Source organism: Apodemus sylvaticus, chromosome 13, assembly GCF_947179515.1.
Source record: "Apodemus sylvaticus chromosome 13, mApoSyl1.1, whole genome shotgun sequence".
NCBI classification, from domain to species: domain Eukaryota; kingdom Metazoa; phylum Chordata; class Mammalia; order Rodentia; family Muridae; genus Apodemus; species Apodemus sylvaticus.
Window position 1 is genome coordinate 72,161,385 of NC_067484.1, and position 22,367 is coordinate 72,183,751.

The 22,367-nt window shown below is 46.8% G+C and overlaps 1 protein-coding gene, 1 long non-coding RNA gene and 1 other non-coding gene across 3 annotated transcripts in view; 1 reads left to right on the forward strand and 2 right to left on the reverse strand.

The window, feature by feature from the left end:
- The window catches only part of Epb41l4a (erythrocyte membrane protein band 4.1 like 4A), a 209,084-nt gene extending 199,779 nt beyond the window's left edge, over positions 1-9,305 (forward strand). Inside the window, exons 20-24 of the mRNA XM_052155880.1 lie at positions 2,608-2,655; positions 4,212-4,280; positions 6,937-7,047; positions 7,146-7,227; positions 8,262-9,305. Coding sequence (XP_052011840.1) covers positions 2,608-2,655; positions 4,212-4,280; positions 6,937-7,047; positions 7,146-7,227; positions 8,262-8,390 — 439 coding nt within the window. The 3' untranslated portion in view covers positions 8,391-9,305. The remainder of the gene's footprint in view (positions 1-2,607; positions 2,656-4,211; positions 4,281-6,936; positions 7,048-7,145; positions 7,228-8,261) is intronic.
- A 296-nt stretch (positions 9,306-9,601) lies between these two features.
- LOC127663724 (uncharacterized) lies at positions 9,602-10,711 on the reverse strand. Its single transcript, XR_007973007.1, has 3 exons — positions 10,420-10,711; positions 10,080-10,160; positions 9,602-9,729 (listed from the first exon to the last, which is right to left on the reverse strand). It is a non-coding gene; the product is annotated as an uncharacterized LOC127663724 (long non-coding RNA).
- On the reverse strand, positions 10,248-10,381 carry LOC127664238 (small nucleolar RNA SNORA13). Its single transcript, XR_007973106.1, has one exon. It is a non-coding gene; the product is annotated as a small nucleolar RNA SNORA13 (small nucleolar RNA).
- Positions 10,712-22,367: the final 11,656 nt, after the last annotated feature.

Below are 22,367 nucleotides of genomic sequence, written 5' to 3' on the forward strand. Positions count from 1 at the left end.
TGGTTCTTTGCATCTATCTGGGGATGGAACTCAGGTCATCAGGCTTGCCAGCTGGTGCTTTTACCTGCTGAGTTGTTACACACACCTGCTGTTGTCACACACACACCACACACACACACACACACTCACACACATGCATGCATACACACATCCAAGTGTGCACACACACATAATTTGTTTTCAAAAATAATTGTTCTCTTCCTTGTGTCTTACCACAATGCTTGGCAAGATGACCTTGTGAGTCCTTGCAAATTGTTTCTCTGCCTCCTCACCTGTTGTAAATGCATTAAGCTTCAAACCTCATATCACACCAGTCTTCATTTGCCCTCGCACTGCTTGCGACCCTGGGACCCTGAGACCCTGGGACCCAGGCCTCACCTCTCTTTCTTTTAGTATCCTATCCCTGCCTGCTGTCAGAGTCCTTTCTGGGGTCACACCCTGGATTGTTACAATGACTTGTCCATTCACTTCTACCACCTAATTTTTGCTACTTCCAGATTCGTGGTTTTCAGGTGGAGGGCAGCTTCTTTTCTGGTGCATTTAGCAATGTCCAGAGTCCTTTAACAGTTTTAATTACATTTATTTATTTGTGTGTGTTAGGGTGAGGTCAGGTGGGAACCATGTGCTGTGTCATGTGTGTCATGTGTGTGTGTGTGTGAGTCTCAGGGATTGGACTTAGGTCATCAGACTTGGTGGCAAGTGTCTTTACCTGTGGAGTCATCTCACGGGTTCTCCCCAGAGTCATTTTTTCCTTCACCGTGATGGAGGCTACTAGCTTCTAGTGGGTAGATGTTGGGGTATCACTGACCTAATTTTACAACACACAGGGAAGCTCCCAAAGAGTTAGCACTCAATATCAACAAACCCACTGTAACACGAAGACAGCTAGTCCACCTTTCCAGTGTCCCCGAGAGAACAGGTTGTCACAGCAGCACCTCCATCTCCACTCCGAGTGAAATACTATTGGGTGGCATCCACAGAGATGACCCAGCATGCTTAACGAGTGGAAGAATAGCTCAGTACTCTGAAATCTTTGCACCTTCTTAGTTATCATTTAACAGTTTGGCATACTGCCCAGGGGATCAGATGGGCAGAGTGTAGGAAAGGCAGGTTTTGTTAAGAAGACCTTCCAGACTGTTCATATGATCTTTAAAGCATAGAATTTTATATGACAAAAATGAGTCTTCAACAGCGTCCTTGGTCAGACGTGAGTTTTGGCTCCTTCCCCTTACCACAGTTCATTCCTTTTCACTTGATCTAAAGAGCAGATTTTGGTTGTCCTCTCACCCAGTACACACACACACACACACACAGACAGACACACAAAGGAAAAGCCACTTAGTCTGTTCTGTAACTAAATAAATAGCTTATTGTAGTCTGGGGATTCAGAAAGCTCAGCCAGAAGGCGCGAGGGAGAAATGAAAGCATTGGCAAGATTGCATGCTGAAAGTGATCCTTTACCTCCATATAAAATTCCGCAGGGTGGGGCGGTCTGTGGCTTAATTCTTGGCCTTTTTATTGTTAGGCTTAGGACCCTTTGGGGACCTCCAACTAGATCTCTCCTGTCCTGCAGGGATGGTGGGAACAACTGAAGCAGGTTTACTAGTCCTTGCTTCAGTTGGAGTTCACAGTTAGCCTGATGGGTGCTATGAACATAAATAGTGACTTCAGGTTTCTTGTTCTAGGACATTGGACATGATGCTGTCTATCATTTCTGGTCTTCAGGGAAAGCGTGTAGCATGAGTGGAAGCCACAGATGGGCTCTGTCCTTTGTGACCCACATAATGGTGCAGAACTAGAGCTGAGATGCCACGTGAAGGGGAGGACATTACTGTACCACTTGCTTCCCCTCGTGGTTGTTGCTAGTTCTAGCTCATGGCAGATCGTGTCGAGAGTCTTACAGTGGGCTACAGAAGAGAATTCTCTTCTACTTAAAAGTAGCGTGCCGTTGGTGAGATGGCTCAGCGGGTTAGGGGTCCCTCCCTACTGCCTTGCCTGAGGAACCGAGTCCTAGGGACCAATGTGGTAAAGCAAGAGAGCTAAGTGCTGCGGACTGTCCTGAGTGCACGGTGGCGTGCACACATGTGCACGCATGAATAAATGCAATGGAAAAGCAGAGAGTAAGCTCAGGAACCAGTGCCCCTCAATCACTGCCCGTTGTCCAGTCACTACCAGAGGTTTGCACATGTGTTCTCAAGTGTCCGAGCTTTTATTTTTTTCCGATGTAGTTTTTTTTTTGCTTGTGATGTGTCGGGCCTTGCTATGTCACACCAGCTGGCCAGGCTGGCTTCAGATCTGTGGTGAGGCCCCTGTCTCTGCCTCTGCAGTGCTGAGGCTACAGGCCTGTCACCAATCCTGGCTTCCAGACTCTTTCACAAATGAAGCTCTGGTGATGTCTCGTTTTTTATTTCTGTACGTTTATGAGAGTTTTTCAGTCTTACTAGCCAGTAATAAAGTCACCTGCTACCTTTGCACGGATCGTTGTAATTAATGGCTTCCTGTCAGCAGCTGGGTGGCAAGTGAGATGTCCCAAAAGTATTGCAGGTGACTCAAGGTTTGTGAGTGACATGCATTGTAGAAGTGAATTTTTGTCTCATTTATTTACAGACGAAGTCCTGATATCCAAGCCAAAGAAGAACTGTGGAAGCATATCCAGTGAGTACTGGGACTCCTGATGGGAACAGCTTTAGAATATACATGTAAATATTGTACATGCACAAGCATGTGCATGCACACACACACACACACACACACACACCACACACACACACACACACATACACACATACACATACACATATACACACACATACACACCACACACACACACATACACACACACATACACATACACACATATACACACACATACACACCACACACACACACATACACACACACATACACATACACACATATACACACACATACACACCACACACACACACATACACACACACATACACATACACACATATACACACACATACATACCACACACACACACACATACACCACACACACATATACACACACCACACACACACACACACATACACACACATACACACACATATACACACACCACACACACATATACACACACATACACATATACCACACACACACATACACACACACACATACCACACACACACAGACCACACACACACACACCACACACATACACACACGTACCACATGCATACCACACACACACATATACACACACATCCACACATATACACACACCACACACACATATACACACACCACACACACATACACACACACATACACACATATATACACACACCACACACACATATACACATACACTACACACACACATACACACCCACACACCACACACACCACACACATACACACACATACCACATACACACCACACACATACACACACACACCACACACACACATAACACACACACACACACACACACACACACACACACACACGAGTGTTTTGCTCGCATGTATGTATGTGCACCATGTGCATGCCTGGATCCCCTGGAACTAGAATTATGGATGATTGTGAGCCCCCATGTGGGTGCTGAACCTGGGTCTTCTGCACAGCAGCAAGTGCTCTTAGTTGCTGAGCCGTTTGGCCAGCATGCTCTGTGCAGTTGGTTACAGGATAAACTGCTGCTACAGCGAGGAGCCTCGGTCTGGCACCCCGGCAGGTGCCATGCTTGTCCTGTATTGTCTAATGCTGGCATCGGGGCTGGGTACTGTACACCAGCACTGTCGACAGGCCGACCAGTGCCTCCAATCCAAGGTCTCTTAGTCTGCCTGTAAATGCTCCTCAGCCAGGCCAGCGATTTATCAGGAGATGTAAAGAGAAGCAAATCCACGTAGAAAAGAAAGGCACTGCCACAGGGCGAGGGGCTTTTCCGTGCAGGAAATGGGGGCCCTGAAGACAGTAGGCCTGGCAATGAGGGAAAGATGCCAGGGGCTGCAGGAAAGAGCTTCTCCCATTTTCCCTGAACACATGCTAGTCTTCTCAGCTTCGTGCATGTCACACATGTGTACTCTTTGTACATGTCACATGCATGTACTATTTTTAATAAGCCCATATTTTGAGACAAGGCCAGAAAAGGAACGCTTGCCACTTGAGAACAGTATGGGTGTGTGTGCATGCCCGGTGGCTTTCCTTTTTTCGTTTAACCCTATTGCTTATTCTTTCCTAGGAAGGAGCTTGTGGACCCGTCCGGATTGTCAGAAGAACAGTTGAAAGAGATCCCATACACTAAAGTAGAGTGAGTTCAGCTTTCAGAGGCTTCACCTAGTTTTATTAGTGTGAAAGTAAATTACTTTCTCTTGTAATGCTATAATGCCATACCCAAGGAAACATAAAAAGAAGTGTTTCATTTGGCTTACGGTTTTGAGGCATTAGAGTCTGGCTTAGAGTCGGGATGGCGGAGCAAAGGTGACAGGAACAACTGATGATCCTTCTGACCCAGTGTAGAGAGCAGAGAGGGCACACCAGGACGGCTCAAGCCTTTTGAAACCTCGGGCCTACCCCAGTGGCACGCGTCTCCAACAAGGCCACGCCTCCTAGTCCTTCCCAAACAGTTCCACCGACTGGGAACCAAGTATTCAGACATGAGCATTTGAGTCCATTCCCATTCACACCACCCCAGGAGGGAACAGTTCATTCTTACACTGTGGTCCATGCAGTGTTTCCATCTGTATATTAACTGCAGATTAAGGAACGAGGCAGAAAAGGTGTATAGAACTATTTCTTTCTCAGGAGGCTGAGGCAGGAGGATTGACACAAGTTCAAAATCCGATTGGTTCCTTGTGAGTCCTAGGCCAGCCTGAGCCAAAGAGTGAGAGGCCCTGCTTCAGACGTCATAAATCCGCTCTTGTCCGGTGCCACATGGCTCTCAGCTCACAGCTCTTCTCTTCCACTTGTCTGTGTCTAAGAAGTTACAATGATGAATAGTGTCCATTTAAAGAATTTTTTGGCTGAGGTACTCATTGATAACAGTCAGTTTTGTCTACCATTCTAACTCTGAATTATATTTACTGTAAAACTGTCATGAGCTGAAGTCAGTTCCCACCTATGGTGGTTTGGATATAGTTAGCCCATGGGAAGGAAGGCACTATGAGGAGGTGTGGCCTTGTTGGAGTAGGTGTGGCCTTGTTGGAAGTGTGTCACTGTGGGGGTGGGCTTTGAGGCTTCTGTGCTCAAGCTTCACGCAGTGCCAGTGCGGAAGAGTCTCCTCCTGGCTGCCTTTGGATCAAGATGGAGAGCCCCTCCAGCACCACGTCTGCCTACACACTGCCATGCTTCCTGCCTTGATGATAATGGATTGAACCTCTGAAACCGTGAGCCAGCTCTTAATTAGAGCTGCCTTTATATTTTGCCTTTATAAGAGTTTATAAATGTTGCCTTTGTAAATATTTGCCTTTATAAGAGTTGCCTTGGTCATGGTACCTCTCTACAGCAGTTACACCATAAGACGCCATCATAGGACCACACTGAGCTGACCAGGCTTTCTGAATGCCTAGAGGCATCTCCAGGCTCCACCCCGACTGTCGAGCACATATCTGGTATTATGTGCCTTGTAATGGGTCCAGGGAAAACTGGCCTGGATTGTGTAGATGAAGTGGCCTAGAACCTGAATGCTCTCCTGGCTCTGCCTCCGGACTCTGAGATCACAGGTGTGCTCTGTCTAGCTTGGTTTAACCACTAAAATTTAAATACATCTGAGAATTCACTTGAATTATCTCCAGGAATATGGATGGAGCACACTTTACTACTTTCCCTCTATAACCCAGCTTTTCCCATCCAGAAAAACTGCAGGCCCAGCTTCCCAGCCTCTTCCCACACAGCTTGTGAGAATCACTTCTTTCCTTCCACCGTGCTGGTGTCTCTGGGTCTCACGCTCACGGCAGGCTTGGTGGCAGGCTCGCCAGCCCTCTTCCCATCATTTTTCAGTCAGGGATTGATTTTGTTTTTTTTTTTAGGTGCTTAAGAGAATTACGGCATATAATGTGACATTTTAAGATGTGTGTCAGGAAGGCACACGCGTCTACCACCTGATCTTTTTGTGTGCTCCAAGAACATTGAAGAAGTCGACAGTTTCCCAGTGTAGATGGCATCAGCTAGACTGACCCTTTCTGACAGGAAGATGAAGCTTCTGTTTTCGCTGGAGATATTTCCTTTCACATTGTTGAGGAGAACTCAACTGAATTCTCAGAAGTACTTAACTCTTAGTGGTTAATAAGGCAGGCCAGGTAGAGCACACCTGTCTTCTCAGAGTCTGGAGGCAGAGGCAGGAGAACATGCAGATTTTAGGGATACTTGAGTCTACATAGTCCAGGCCAAGACTACATCTTGAGACCCTGACTCTAAACAACAACAACAAAAATTGTGCTCTCTCTCTCTCTCTCTCTCTCTCTCTCACACACACACACACACACACACACGCATGTGTATACCCACATACTCTCTCTCACACACACATACATACACACATACACACACACATACACACACACATTATGAAGGGCTCCATTTTGAAATTTAGACTATTGCTTTCAGAGATCATAAAAATTAAGTTCTTAAAAACAAAACCAAACCAAAAAAAAAAAATCTCAAAACATGCCCCCCCCCCCCCAGACAAAACAAAACAAACCAAAACAAACCCCTTCCTGAGCTAGGTGCCCAGGAACACGCTTTTAACTCAGTGTGGGACGTGAAGAGGATCAGAAGTTTTAGTCACCTTCAGTCTGAAGCCAGCCTGGACATCACAAGGCCCTGTATAAAAATAAAAAGCCACCTGCAGAATAAACATGAGAGTCACGTGAAGGTTCTGCTTTCAGTTTAGTGTTCAGGAAAACATGCCATCATCATGGCGTTTTGACGTCTGTGTTTGTGTCCTGCTCTGTCCGCTCTCCTCTCAGGACTCAGGGGGACCCGGTCCGCATCAGGCTGTCGCATTCCCCGCGGAGTTACCGGCAGTACCGCAGATCGCAGTGTTCAGACGGAGAGCGGTCCGTCCTCTCGGAAGTGAAGTGAGTGGTCGACCCCGTGGCTCCGGACGTCACAGCCTGCAGAGCTGAAGAGCTGAGCTCTGGCTTGTTCATAAACTCTGGCCTTTTCTCTTTGGCAGCTCGAAGACAGATCTTGTACCACCCCTTCCTGTCACCCGTTCCTCAGACGCTCAGGGGTCCGGAGGCTCCACAGTTCATCAGGTTAGTAAAGGTTTAAGACATCCTGCTGATGACCATTTTTATTGATCATGCATGTGCATGATGTATGAGCAGTTCTGTGTGGTCTGAGAACTGTTTCCAGGACTGCTTTACATGGGTTCTGGGATTTGAACTCTGATAATGAGGACTGAGCTATAAGGTTTTTGCCCACTGAGCCATCTTGCCAGCCCTGACAGATGACATTTTAAAAAAAAAAGTTAATTTTTAGTGAGGTAGGGTCTTACTTTGTAAGCCTATCTGCCTGAAGCACCCTTTGGTGTTGATCAGGCTGGTCCTGAACTCCCAGAATCCTCCTGCCTCTGCCTCCCTCGTGCTGGGGTCAAAGGTATGCACCATAGGTAAGTAGACTGAGAATCTTGAGAAGCATTTTGTGCTTTCAGGAATTCCTTTGAACACAGTAGTGAGTCTTTATTCTCAGATTTATACATTTGAAGCCATAGCAACCCCAGTCATCTCTAGGCGGCCTGGGCAGCTGTTGTGAGGCTCTGTGGTGCTGTTCTTGGCATTTCCATCTTACAAGTCCCAACTCGGGAACTCCTGGATATGGCGTGCAGGTCAGGTAGGCAGTTGGCCGCTCTTGCCCTGGGTGGCAGTGACATGTCTTTGATGACAGGAACTCCATGCTGTCACACTGCACATGAACCATTTCATGACGTGGCTTTCTGGACTAGAACCAGGGGAGGCTTTTAAAATCTCCCCTCTGGTCTTTAGAAGAAAAAGCCTTGTTAAGGAAAGTCTCTTAAGGAATACTTACATAGGTGAATTATGTCCAGTTTTTATGAAAACTGATGTGTCCCCAATTGTCAGACCAAGATTAATTAAGCACATTTGGTTTTGCAGTTAACTAGAGGAAACTTTCACACAGTATTAGTTTTCTCTAAGTTAATTACAACAAGCAGTGCCATAAATGAATACATTCAGGGGGCCACACTATGTAGCTCAGGCTGTGTCCCTCTGCCTAGCTTCTGTTACTTTTAAGTACTTGATCCAGTTTTCTTATAACATTTTTTTTCTAGAGAAGAAATGGATCTAAAGACAGCTTGATTGAAGAAAAATCTCAGCTCTCTACTACCAATCTGGCTGGGAAACATACAGCAAAAACAGTAAAAACTACCCAGGCTGCTCGCCTCAAGGCAGAGACCTGACCCAGTGAAGGGGGCAGGGTGGGGATGGAAGTGCGTGTCGCTGGTACTTTTGAAACTGTGAATTAGATAATTATCCATGTATCCTGGACATGTGTCTTTAGCATCTTTAAAGGACTTATGTACAACATTCTTGTGCTGTGGCCTCTGGAAGGACAACCTTATAAACTTACTGGATACCACCGTCTGTTTCCTGAAATTCTGACCATCCAACTACGTGTTTCTCATCTCTCCACAGCCAAGATCAGAGGCTTCTGATGAGCTCCTGGACTCAATGACTTTAATTCCTACAAAACTGTAATATTATTTCGTGGCATTAAGTCCCAATGGTTATTTACAAATAATGTAAAAAAGCTGTTAAGTGTTGATTTGAATGTAAGTGTCCTTGTCTTGTGTTTTCTGAGGAAGAAAAATAAGCCCGTGAGGGCCTTGTCCCCACTCATCTGCCCATGCTCCCTAAGTTTTGGACCTTTATCTGTGTATGATGGCTTTTCAGACAGGGAGTTCTCACAAAGAGCCCTCTGTATTGTGCCATCAGTTGTGGCCCACCTTGTCCTGTAGCAGTCTCTCTTGGGTTCCTGCTTCTGCTGGGCTCAAATGCTGTCATTACTGCTCAGTAATTCAACTTTGCCCCACAAAAGCCTCCAGCTATTTGAGGATTCTGCCGGGGTAGACTGCTCAGTGACCGCGCTTGCCAAACCTTACCCAACTCCTTAGGTTCAACTGTGGCCTTTGTTCCCCCCACCCACAGAACTAAAGCCAAATCCAAGGACTCCTTCCCACGCAGCGTCCTGTCTCAGTGTCTTCATTCTTCTGCTGTAACCCTAGGCTGCCTCTGCAGCTCACCTCGCTGTGGGGCCCACCTGCGTGGAACTGCCCTGCCCTTCTCCCTCTTGCTTTAATAAAACCTAAGCCTTAGCTGTCTGGTGTCTTTCTGTCCCTCTGCAGTGGCACCCACCCATCCAACCCTCAGGTTTCCCTGACTGGTTCAGATCTTGGCTTCATCTCATGCATCGGAAGCTTTCCATCTGTGACGCTCTATTCTAACCATCAGGACAGTTTTAATTAAACTCTAGGCCTATAAATCCCCAATGTACTAGCTGTTCCTTCCTGTTAATCAAAAGAATGTCAGTCTAAGCTGAAATCTAGCGTTCAGTTTAGCTGTCACATAGGAACTCACAGAGGGTGGCCACCAATCACATAACACACAAGCCTCAGAGTATCAAAGTATTTATTCATAGCCTTGTTACCAATGAACATTTATCTATGTGGAGTGTTAACATATGTGGCGTTAAATCACTCATGCTTCTGAAGATCAAACTTCCAAATCATCAAGGACATCCTAAAAGAAAAGAAACACTTTAAGTGCCTGTCTCAAAAAAGTTGACATATATCTGGTGACATAAATTCAAACCAAAGCCTTTAGTGTTGGTAAAATTACCAATTTTTGACTTTGAGGTTTGGCAGTTTTTCTAGCTAACAGATTTCAACAGATTTTCAAAGCCCACCTACTGTACATTTACTATTTCTGTTCAATGCTACGTACTCAGGAAAGAACAAACACTCTTTCAACACAAGGTACAGTCTTCGTTAACTTCAGATAAGTAGCAATACAAGCCAATCAGTAAGACTAAGTAAGGACATTCCAACCTAAAAGGAACTTGCACAATTAGTATTTTATAGTCATCCTACCTTAAGTTAGGTTGTGCTCCCACGTGTCGTTCCAAGTGTGTATCCACGTTCTGGAAGTATCCCTCAGCTTCAAGCACTCACCTGTTAAACGAGTAAGAACCAGTTAAAGGAAGCAAATTCCCGGGGTTCGACAGCAAGTTCACTTGTATACACAAGCTAGAGCAGACTTTCTGTTACTTATGCGGCTCCTACACCCAAGATACCAAACTCCAGGGAAAGGAGAGGCCGCAAAAGCATTGATTTATGCCTTTTTTGACACCACATTCACTAGTGACCAAAGGTGAACGGGCAACACAAAGGCTACATGAGCGGGGCGTCAGGCAGGGGCTATCAGTCCTACCTGGTGCCTCGATGTCCGCTCGTTTCCGCCCAGCTGGGCTCCCAGCCATGCGGCGAAGATCTACATCCCAAGCGGCGCTCGGCTTCCACACCGACGCGCTTCACGCGGGGTCCGGCGGGCCGTGCCCCTCACTCGGCCACCGAGTCCTCGCCATCTCCCCATTCTCCCGGACGGGAACGCAGGCCAAAGGCTGCCGCAGACACCCTAGATCCCGGGCCGCATCGACCTCCCAAGCCCCAGCTCCCAGGAACGCCATACCACGCGCCGCACGAGAGCTTAGAAAGGATGCGCCGCGCTCCCACAATGCTTTTCTACGGCCGGAAGAGCCCACTGTCCGCGGGAACTGGGGGTGGGGCGGACTGTACCACGGCCGCCGCGCGCTCTCCTGCCCCCGTGTGGCCGGAGGGAGAACTGCACCGCGGGAGGCTGCAGCGCCGGTTTCCTAGAAAGAGGGCGCGCGCACGCGGTCCCTTCGCTTTCGTGGGACCGGTTCTGCCACGCACACCACCCCGCAAGGCAAATAGCATGATAAGGAGATTTTGTCAAGTGTGTATCCAGCTATCCCTTCTTCCTGGACGCAGAGCATTTGGTCAGTGATGAGCAGGGGTCGTAGAGGTGAAGGAGCTCAGAGCTGGAGGAGGCTGGACGTTTCTCCTTCTCTGGATAAGGAATCTGAAGGTCAAAAACTTAAAAAGCAAAACCAAGACCTAGGACACCCGTGATCCAGGTTCTGTCTGAAATGTCCGAGAATGGGGACGTAACGGCTCTCTCTTGCAGTTTAGTGTTGGACAATCGATAAACAAACGTACAACAGACAGCTTTAACATCCAGGAAGAAGCCTGGTGGTGGTGGCACACGCCTTTAATCCCAGCACTCTGGGAGGCAGAGGCAGGCGGATTTCTGAGTTCAAGGCCAGCCTGGTCTACAGAGTGAGTTCCAGGACAGCCAAGGCTATACAGAGAAACCCTGTCTCTAAAAAAACCAATAAATAAATAAATAAATAAATAAATAAATAAATAAATAGGAGGATCAGGAGTTCAGGCTCATCCTGGGCTATCTAGTGATTTAGAGGCCAGCCTGGGCTACATAAACCCCAGTCTCAAAACAAAATCCACATACTACCACCCAGCCAGAGAACGGGTTGTGGAGGAGGAGGCCTTTAAATCCCAGCATTTGGGAGGAAGAGGCAGGAAGATCTCTGAGTTCTAGGTCAGCCTGGCTTACAATGAGTTCCAGGCCAGCAAGGGCAGTAAATTGAGGCCTTGTCTGGAAACAAAAGAAAACAAATCAACCAGTTTTGTTCAGTAGAAACACAGTGAGGGTTACAGTAGTAATTCTAAATTCTCAAATTACCGAATTACAACATTACAAAACATGAAAACTTAATTTAAATAATAACCCAACATCCATAAAATAACCAGCCTAAAGTTTTAATAAGGTGCTTTGATCTTTTAAAATTCTTTCAAAATCTTAAAAAAAAAAAAACCCAAAAAATCAGCAAATTTCATTTCAGAAAAAGGACATTTTATGTGTTTCCTAGCTGACGGTGCTAATTACAGGAAGGTTGGTGGTGAACTTTGTAAGATCTGGGAGCACCAGGCTGTGGTCAGTGTGAGTGGAGTGGATGGGGATGTGCACTGGGGAGATTGGGGTGGGGGGGGTGGGGGGATGCTGGGGGGTGGGGGGTGGGTGATGGGAAGGTGGGGGTGGGGTGCGAGCATGTCATATACACTCTATATAGGGCTCATTCCTGAGTAAGGAACTGGATTTCATGCTGAAATTTTAGAACTGTAAATTTTCATCTCCTCAGAAATAAGCAGCGGTTCTGAGCTGGTTGCCTCTCACCCAAGCCATCGCTCCTTATGAGGGAGATGAGGCGCTGGGACCAGCTGTGTGGTGACAATAAACATTCTGTTTTAAATAAGTCCTGTGCCTCATCCAAGACCATAGACTCCCTCCCTCCCTCCCTCCCTCCCTCCCTCCCTTCCTTCCTTCCTTCCTTCCTCCCTCCCTCCCTCCCTCCCTCCCTCCCTCCCTCCCTCCCTTCCTTCCTTCCTCCCTTCCTTCCTTCCTTCCTTCCTTCCTCTCCCCCTCCCCACCTTGAAACAGTTTCTTGCTGTAGCCCTGGCTGGTTGGTAGGCTAGGCTGGCTTTGAACTCACGGTGACACGGCTGCTTCAGCTTCCGGATCCATTGTGATTACAGCATTCACCACCATGCCTGGCTCAGGACCTTCGTCCATTAAGCACGTAGAGCACCACAACTACTTTTTTTTTTCGAAGTAGTTTGAAAAGGAAGAAAACAAAATATCCCCAGATGAGTTATCTTCATATTAGAACTTCTCTGGGAAATAACCGCGGGCAGGGTGGAGGCAGTGTGTGTTTCCTGCCTGCTGTGAGAGGGCGGGCGCTGTAGCTGTAAAGTCTTGCGTGACAGTAAGGTTGGTTTAGGGAGAGCGGTGCCATCAGGAATGCCATTTAGACACCGAAGTGTACAACATGACAGCTGTGGTGACTTTTGTCTTGCCTTCTTGCTAGACAGTACCAGAGTGAGGACATTTTCTGGTGTTAGGACCAGCAGCGCATCTAGCTTTACATATAATTGTGACACTTGGGTTATATGCCCCTGCTCAGAGCCTGGATTTTCTCATTTGCAGGTAACAGCCGTCTATATGTGTACATATCTGAGCATAAAGAGCTAAGGAGGGTCATGGACTGCTCGTGCTATACGTGGTGCAACATGACATCTGATAAATGACTCAAAGGAGCGGAGCCGATCGCTTCCTCTTTATCCCGAGCGAGCATTGGCTCTTCGCGGACCGCGGTCCTTAGGAAGGCGCCGTTTGCTGCCAGCTTCAGTTCAATGGCTGTACATTTTGCTCCCACCTGCGTCTCCCCACTAAGCTTAGAAGAGTACAAAGATGGGTGGAAGGAAAACGTGCTCGCCGTGTCCACAGCAGACCCGCGCTAGGAGTCCTGCAACCATTTCCAAATTCTTCATCTTTCTAACTCAACCGCGTACATCCTGGTAGGGGAAGCCCAGTGTTTAAGTACAGGCGAAGGAAGGACTCGGGCTGACGAGATGGCTCGGCGGTTCAGAGTACAGACTGCTCTTCCAGAGGTTCTGAGTTCAATTCCCAGCAACCACATGGTGGATCACAGCCATCTTTGATGGGATCTGATACCTTCTTCTGGTGTGTCTGGAGACAGCGACAGTGTACTCATATAAATAAAAAATAAAAGTTTAAAAGACTTAGATCAAAACCGCACATTGTGATCTATGCCTGTAATTCTTTCACTCAGGAGACGGAGGAAAGAGTCTCAGGTCTAAGGCCATCTCGAGCTACTGAAGACTATCTCAAAAATAAAAACATAAAACATGGGTGTAATAAAAACATCGGGTGTGGTGGTGCATACCCGTTATCTTAGCTTAGGACAGCCTGGGCTGTACACAGCAAGGCTGTCCCAAAGAAGGAGGAGGAGAAGGAAGAGAAGGAGGAGAAAGAAGAAGAGGAAGAAGAAGAGGAAGAAGAGGAGGAAGAGGAGGAGGAGGAAGGGGAGGAGGAAGAGGAGGAGGAAGAGGAGGAGGAGGAAGGAGAAGAAGAAAGGGTGTTGCAAGGAGAAGGGGCATTTGTAATCTGCTCTTCCCTTCACCTCTGGGACGGGGGCGCTGCACAAGGACGGTGGCCACGTGCAGCACTAATGAAAACAGAACAACTCCAGTCCTCCAAGATGTCTGCCCTGCTATGGTTCCTAGACTTTAGTGAGATGGGACGACTCGCCATTCCTCTCTCTTGGCAGCGTGCACTGCACCTTCTGACACAGTGAGATCTAGTCCTCAGGAGAAGGCTTCCAGGTCAGGCCTAGCATGGTTCCTACAAGTCCTGTGTCCAAAGCATGTAGTATCGTTAGCACTAGATGTAACACCAACCTCTGGGAGGTAACCAAGGGCTTGTGTTGTTTTGGGAGCCTTATCTATCCCTGTGACCAACAACTCGAGGGGAGGTTTCACCTGCCAGGTATTGTTAGATGCCAACTAACACACACACACACACACACACACACACACACACAAGCGCATGACTCTTGGCATGACTACCATCACCCCATGTGATGTAACATATATGTCCCAATATATATGTGTGCACACAGGTATGTTTTGAAGTAAGCTTATATCTTTATGTAAATTTCAAACACCTTTAATTCAATTTGTCTCTCCCTGGTTCTTCCACTGGCTTACTCTTCCTCCTGGCTCCTCAGCTAGCCCCCCATTTTCCCATGCCTTCTTCTTAACATCTGTCTCTTATTGTTTTGGACATTACTATGACTTAATGCACGTATTTCAAGTCATCAGTGGTAGGGGCTGATAGCCATCAGAGAAGTCTGCTTGGGCATAGATTTAAGCCAAGGGAAAGTTTTTATTAGCTGGCCAGAAACTCAACTGAGTGTCTTAGATTTAGGTGTAGCCCCAAACCTTTCTCAAGGTGAGCTTTTAAGTTCAAACACCATGCCTTGGGTTGAGATACTTTAGTTAACAAGAATAATTACCCATACGCTGAACTATGTAAGTAATAGTACATTTAGAAACTTTCCCAGAATTATGGACTATGATGGGCTGGGTCTTTGTTTTGATTTCAGCAGGTGGTGCTGCCTATGTACTGAATTTTATGCCTTGAATGGTACTTCCATCATGGAGTCAGTTGGTTTGAGGGTCTAATAAGGTCTGGGGCCCATTCCATCATGAGGGTTTGTCTACAACATTTTGCTACCTCATGACCTATTGGTTATCTAGGAAAAAAGAAAGCAAATTAATGGATACTATTTGGTTAACAAAAATTAGAAAAAGTGTGAAACAGTATAAAGGCCAAGTAAAACATTTGTCAGACAGCAGAAAAGTTACAGTAAACTTAAAACCCAAGGATGGTGTTACTTTCCTTGTTTCCGTGGCAGAATGCTGGCCCAAAACAGCATAAAGGTGGGATGATTTGTTTCAGCTCACTGTTTTGGAGGGTTCTGTCTGGTGGGCTTGGCTCTGTGTGCTTAGGCAGAGCACCACAGGGGCAGAAGTGAGTGCAGGAGGAGGAAGCTTTCAAATGGCTGACAGAAACAGCAGAAAGGAAGTGGAAGGGGCACCAGGTTCAACCTTCACACCCCTGTCCTCAGCTACTTCCTCCTGCCCAGTCCTGCCCTTAAGAGCCCACCACCTCTCAGAAAAACACCACCCACAGGAACTAAGCTTTAAACACACTAGTCTGTGGACACACTTTGTATTCAAAGTGCAACAAGAACTGATTTTTTTCAGAAAGTGGCAAGAAATTGATACCAATGAGTGCTAAGAAAATACTACCGTGCAAAACGGTAAGTAAAGTATATCTAGTGAGTAAAGAACTGAAGGAATAAAGAAAATAATTTGTGGTTTTGATTTGTCAGTAATGTAAACTTTATTCAAATGAATAAAAAGGATCTTCTATGTATTACTTGGCTAAATACTTTAAATAAATGTGACTTATAAGTAATATTATCCTTAATAAAACATGTATGTTTATTTAAGAAGGACTATGTAATAATCCCTTCTGCACCATTTTAGAGATCTTGCAGGGGAACCTGAGATACTGCAAAGAAGTGAAGACCAATTCAGGAAATGTCATCAGGCCTGATGTCAGTATATGTAATGACCACCAGATGGCAGTACAAGACAGCCACAAAACCCACCCTCATTTATACAGCTGCTTTCACACAGCACTTCAATTGGAACGAAATTAGTATTTGAGCGGAATATCCTATATTCAACCTTTTTTAAAGTTTTTATACTAGTTTAAATAGACCAGGCATTGGTGTTTTAAAAAATTCTGATGGAAAAGATTTTTTTTTATCCATTTAAAAATTTAAATTCATTAATTGCATGTGAGGAGTATGTGTGTGTGTGTGTGTGTGTGTGTGTGTGTGTGTGTTTGTGTGTGTGTTGGGGCATATGTAAGCTGACCACCTATGGTGGTCAGAGTTCTATTTTTGGAATTCTTTCCCCCCCACCCCCCAAATGTTGGTTCCAGGGATTGAACTCAGGTCAACCTACTTGGCCGCAAGCACCTTTACACACTGAGCCATCTTGCCATCCCAAGATTAGTTTTAACATGTTACTCCGGGTAATCCAAAAGAGCACATTATATATTCCAGTCCAGACAGGAATGGAACATGTTTGGGTGGTAACTTCCTGTGTACCACATATGTGAGTGTCCTAAACCAAGCAGGAACAGGAACCTGATGGGAGCCCGCCTGCCCCGAAACACAGAATTACCAGGACGTCTCTGTTGTGGTTAATCTGTGTTCTGTGGTGGGTTCATTCGTTTTCCCTTTTGGTCAGGTAAGGTTCCACTGCCGTGCTGAAAATAAATACTAGGTAGATAGAGACACATGGCCTCCAAAACCGTGATGAGAGGGCTGGAGGGACGCCTCCAAGATAAAGCGACCACAGTTCTCTTCAGACCAGAGGACCAGAGTTCAGATCTCAGTGCCCATATCGGGAGGCTTAGGATCACCTGACATTAGCTCCACAGGTCCAGTGTCCTCTGCTGGTTTCCAGCAAGGATCTATGCTAACACACACACACACACACACACACACACACACACACACACACACACACACACACACACACACACACACACACACACACACACACTTTTAAAGATTTTTCAGTAACTAAATTCATGTGGCATTTGTTCACTGTTCATGTTTCCAAGGGCATTTTTAGAGAAGTCTGTCCCTCTGCCAGCGGCTCTGCAGGGTTATCTGGGGCTCAGCACACAGGAGGCCACTGACCGAGGAGCGGTCTCTAGGGGGAAAGGAGGGGCAGCAGGAGCACAGAGCCTTTAGCTTTCTTTTCTCCTTTAGTTCTCAAAGTCTCTCAAGTCACATCCTGGAGCCTGGGAGACGTGAGACTGGAATACAAACTCTCTCCGGAATCGTGGACCCAAGAGTAAAGATGGCAGATGGGAGTGGTTTGCGAACTTTTAGCTTTTCTTCTGCAAGTCTGGTCTATGATAATCATTGCGTTCTCTAATGCACTATCAAATAAATGGCTGTCGATTCTCTATAGGTCGTGAGTTGTTCATAAGGCCCAGAATAGGCGCCACACCCACCCCAGAAAGCTTCCTTTTCAGCTTGGTGTTCAGCGCCAGAGCTGGGAAGGGCTGGGGACTTAGAAACCTGAATTTGAGTATGATTTTTTAAAAATATTTATTTATTTTATTTATATGAGTACACTGTAGTTTTCAGATACACCAGAAGAGGGCATCAGATCCCATTATAGATGGTTGTGAGTAATCATGTGGTTGTTGGGATTTGAACTCAGGACCTCTGGAAGAACAGTCAGTGCTCTTAACCACTGAGCCATCTCTCCCACCCCTCGAGTATAATTCTTGTCAAAGTCTCACAGTGTACTGCCAGATGAAGTGACATAGGATCTTTGATGTAACAGTAATTGTGTGTACTGACATCTTGTCGACTGTCCAGTAGATTGTTATTAAAGGGACGAATACTAGAGATGTCCCTAGCTTAAAAAATTCTTTTCCAACTAGAGGTTTATTTGAAAATACCAAAGGAACTGTTCCAATTTGCTATGATGTGAACTCAAAGATCCGAGTCAAATGGTCACATCAGTAGATTAAAACATATGCCTAACAAGAATGACTTTAAAGAGATTACATTTAAAGGCCAGGATTTATGTCCTAGAAACAACATATATGAGGGCATTAGCTGCAGTACACCTCCAGAGGACTTAGGAGGTGTGGTTTGCAGCGGATTTAGTATCAACCAGGTGCATATCGTGTTGCCAGCAGAATAAACATTATTTTGGGCTTCACTGATGAAAAACCTGATGTGATGAAGAGATGGGGTGTCCCTCTTCTACTGGCTGGATCACAGGTTTCTTCAATTACACCTCAGACTCCAAGAAAGTTGTGTGCTGCAGAAAGACACTACATCATACCAGGAAGTGGTCAAAGCAAGTGCAGATCACGGGTGATGGTGGTTTCATGTATTTGAATCTATCACGTGAGTGGTAGTTTAGGTCCCAGTCTGTGTCATCGCAAGGGACCAGAATAAGGGAAAATTTGTGGAAGGTTTAAAGAGACAGTTCTTGATGACTTTCTGGTGTGTGGAGGTAATCCCACTGGGAACAGTCGATGCGTGAGCCGGTGATTACTGTTTCATCGGGGCGTTCACAGTTCCTGCAGAGCTAGGCAGTGGTGGTGCACACCTTTAATTCCAGCACATGGGAGGCAGAGGCAGGTGGATTTCTGACTTTGAGGCCAGCCTGGTCTACAGAGTGAGTTCCAGGACAGCCAGGGCTACACAGAGAAACCCTGTCTCCAAAACAAAACAAAACAAAAAAACTTTGAAGTGTTGTGTGATTGACGGAAGCTGGGAGAGTTTAAGGGTCTCTTTTTAATTGTGAGAGCTTAAGGGTTCTGTTCTTAAGTCGTTATTAAACTAGCGTAAACTTTTAAAGAATGAGGAAATTTCAAGACTAGCTTATCCCAGCAGTCGTAGAACATTTCGGCGGTCACCCTTCTTCAGTTAGTTAGCGTTTCTGTTTGTTTTCTGAGACAGCCTCTTGGAATGCTTTTATTAGCATTATTAGTTATGTGTAATAGTGGGATTCTTCACAATCACATTTTTATATGTGCACAAGGCATTTCGATTCTATTTATCCCAGTTACCATTTGTCCTGCCCCATTAATATCCTCTTCCTCTCCCAGCCAGCACCCCCGCGTGCCACCCCCCCACGTGACTCAGTGACTTTCATTAGGGTTGTTCATCGGAGCATAGGCATGGTGAGGGTTGGTTTGTAGAGACACGGGCACCTTCCTAGAGATACCACTGAGTTAAATGTTTTCCCTCCCTTAGAAACCATGCACCGCCTATAAATCCTCAGTGTTGTGTTTTATAAAAAGATAAGAGAGGACAGGAATATGTTTGGTGGAGGCGTGGTAAGGTGTAGAGGGGGGGGGTGCCTCTGTGGGTCCATGACCAGGCATCCCTTCCCCCTCTGAGGTACCCGCCACAGGAAGAGGGAGAGGGAGGGGGAGGGGGGGAGAGGGAGGGGGAGAGGGAGGGGGAGGTGGAGGTGGAGGTGGAGGGGGAGAGGGAGAGGGAGAGGGAGGGGAGGGGGAGAGGGAGAGGGAGAGAGAGGGGGAGAGGGAGAGGGAGGGGGAGAGGGATAAGGAGGGGAGGGGGAGGGGCAGGGGAGGGAGAGGGAGAGGGAGGGGGAGGGGGAGAGGGACAGGAGTAGAGACCAGCCATGAGCATGTGGGGGGGGGAGAGGAATGGGGAGGGGGCAGCAGGAACAGAGGAAAAAGCAAGAGGTCAGGAGAGTGAGGGGGGCAAGCAGCCCCTTTTATAGTGAGTCAGGCACACCTTGTTGCCAGGTAACTGTGGGGCGGAGCCTAAATGAAATGCCAACGCTGTGGGTCAGTGGGACCTTGTGAGCCTCTTCCACACCAGGGGTGGAAGGGAAGTCTGTGCAGGTGGCCACAGTGCTGGCCGGCTCAGGAGCGCTGATGCTAAGTCCCGCCCAGAGGTCAGGACTCCACTTCACCTCCTGTTCTCTTCAGCTCTTTCCTCCTCTTTCTTCCTCAACTTTCCCTGAGATTGCGAGAGGGATGGGGACGTGATACTGATGACCCCCTTATGGCTGGACATCACACAGCCACTATACCGTGACCAGTTGTGTGTCTCTGTACCACTGAGCACTACAAACAGAAGCCTCTGACAGGGGCATTACCCTATGCGCATAAACACAATTATTTAGACGTTGATTTGACAGGCACATCATTTCTTTTCATCTAAACAACAGCAGTGGCTTCCCCAATATGACTTAGGACCTCCCAGCCACAGGCTGTTGAAATGGTTTATGGTAGCAGATGTGAATGGTGTATGGCACCTTATGAGGTAGGCCTCAAATCAAAGCTGTTTCCCAAGCTGCGGGAGATGCATTTCAAGTAACCTCAGCTGTCCCTCACAGGGGAAGGAGCATCTTGAGTCCCCCTTCATCACCAACAGCAGGGCTGAGTGATGGGTTCTCACAGGAAGAGCTAGCTGCGGAACTGCTTGGGATAGCCAACCCAGCAACTCCTTTAGGATGGGGTGGTGTTTGAACAGACTGTGTTGTATAGACATTTAGGTCTTTGACCACATTTCTCAGGTAATAGGAATAAAGGTTTGATTTTATATCTTAATATTTCCAGGCATGCATGGTGGCTCACAGCTATAATCCCAGCTTTTGGGAGGCTAAGCCTGGCCCACAGAGCAAGACCCTGGGTGACCTTCCTGTTGTTCAGGAAGCCCCCAGTCAATACAGGCAATTGGCACTGCTGTTGGTTGCCCATCTGACGAGATGGTAAGACCCTGCTACTGAAGACACCGCGTACCTTAGTTGCAGGACACAACCAAGCTGTAGGTAGAGTGGAAGCTTCCTCTCCACTGGCTAGCCTGCACAGTGCCAAAGGTGCTACGCAGACTGGTGGGGGAGAAATACCATGAGCTCTGTGTGTAAAATACTGAAGGACCAGGCAAGATAAATGTATTGATACAACATGGTAAGTAAGCTCTGAGGATAATCAACTGCTTTTTTTGTTGGATTTTGTTTTTGTTGGTTTTTTGTTTGTTTGTTTTGGGGGGAGTTGAGGCTCACCCCTTTAGAGAGAATTCACATCTGGTATAATAAACCAGGTCAATACCCTGGGGCTGGGGAGGTCAGAGGCCCTAGTGGGGAAGACACTGCTGTTTTGCTGAGTAGACTGGCTAGTTTATGTCAACTTGACACAAGCTACCATCATCATAGAAGAGGGAGCCCCAGTTGAGAAAATGCCTTCATTAGATCTGGCTGCAGGCAAACCTGTAGGGCATTTTCTTAGTTAGCAATTGGCCGAGGAGGGCCCAGTCCCTTGTAAATGTTTTTCTGTGAACTGGTGTCAAGTTGACATAAAACTAGCCCACTGATACAACAATGGAAAGGGAATACAAGAGCCCTTAGCTGGAACCAGTTGTTCCTGGCAGAGGTATAAAGGGGAGAGAGGCCTTGGGTAGGACATTTTCTCTCAGCAGCAAAGAAGCATGGCCGAGTTGGTGCATCTTCTAGGTCAGACTCGGGCTTATTTTAAGGGTCTTGTTCACCAGCCTTGCACACAGTGGTGGACTGCCGGCCCCTGGGCTGATGAGAGCTGCTATCAGTAGGCTGTTGACTTGTGTAAAGGTCTCTGCTCCAGACTATCTGGATTTAGATTCTGTCTCTGCTGTTTGTACACTGTGATTATGGGCAGAGGTGGACCTAGGGTGGGAGAAGAGGGTTGGAGAGATAGCTCAGCAGTTAAGAGCACCGGCTGCTTTCCCAAAGGACTTGGGTTTGACTCGTAGCACCCACATGGGGGCTCACAACTGTCTCTATCTCCAGTTCCAGAGGATCCTCTTCTGTGCACACTACATACAGTTGGTACACAGGTATACATTCAGGGAAATCATATAGAAAGCAACAACATCAAAAGAGTGGAAAAGGAAACTAACCTCACAGAGCAGCCTGAAGCTTAGGAAGGTATCTCCCCTGAGAATGGACAAAAAGGATCTAAAAATAGGGAAGAAAGTCATTGTTACAACTTAAGCAACTGGAGGTAGCGGTAACACTTTCCCATGTTTCATCCAAGGGTCAGGGAGGAGTGTGTGAAGCTGGCTGAAGGGGAAGAAAGGATGGAGTGGCTTCCTGTTTGCATCCCGTGTGGAACAGCTCAGTGTGTGCACAGCCTGGTCACACTGTTTGTGGGAATGCGGGGAGCAGTGGTAGAGTCAGGACAGGAAACCACCCAGCCTATTCAGGTTTTCAGTTTCCTTACCTACAGAAGACCCAGGTCCCCCAAATTTTGAAAGCTCTGGTATCTGCTGTCATACCTAGGCTTTT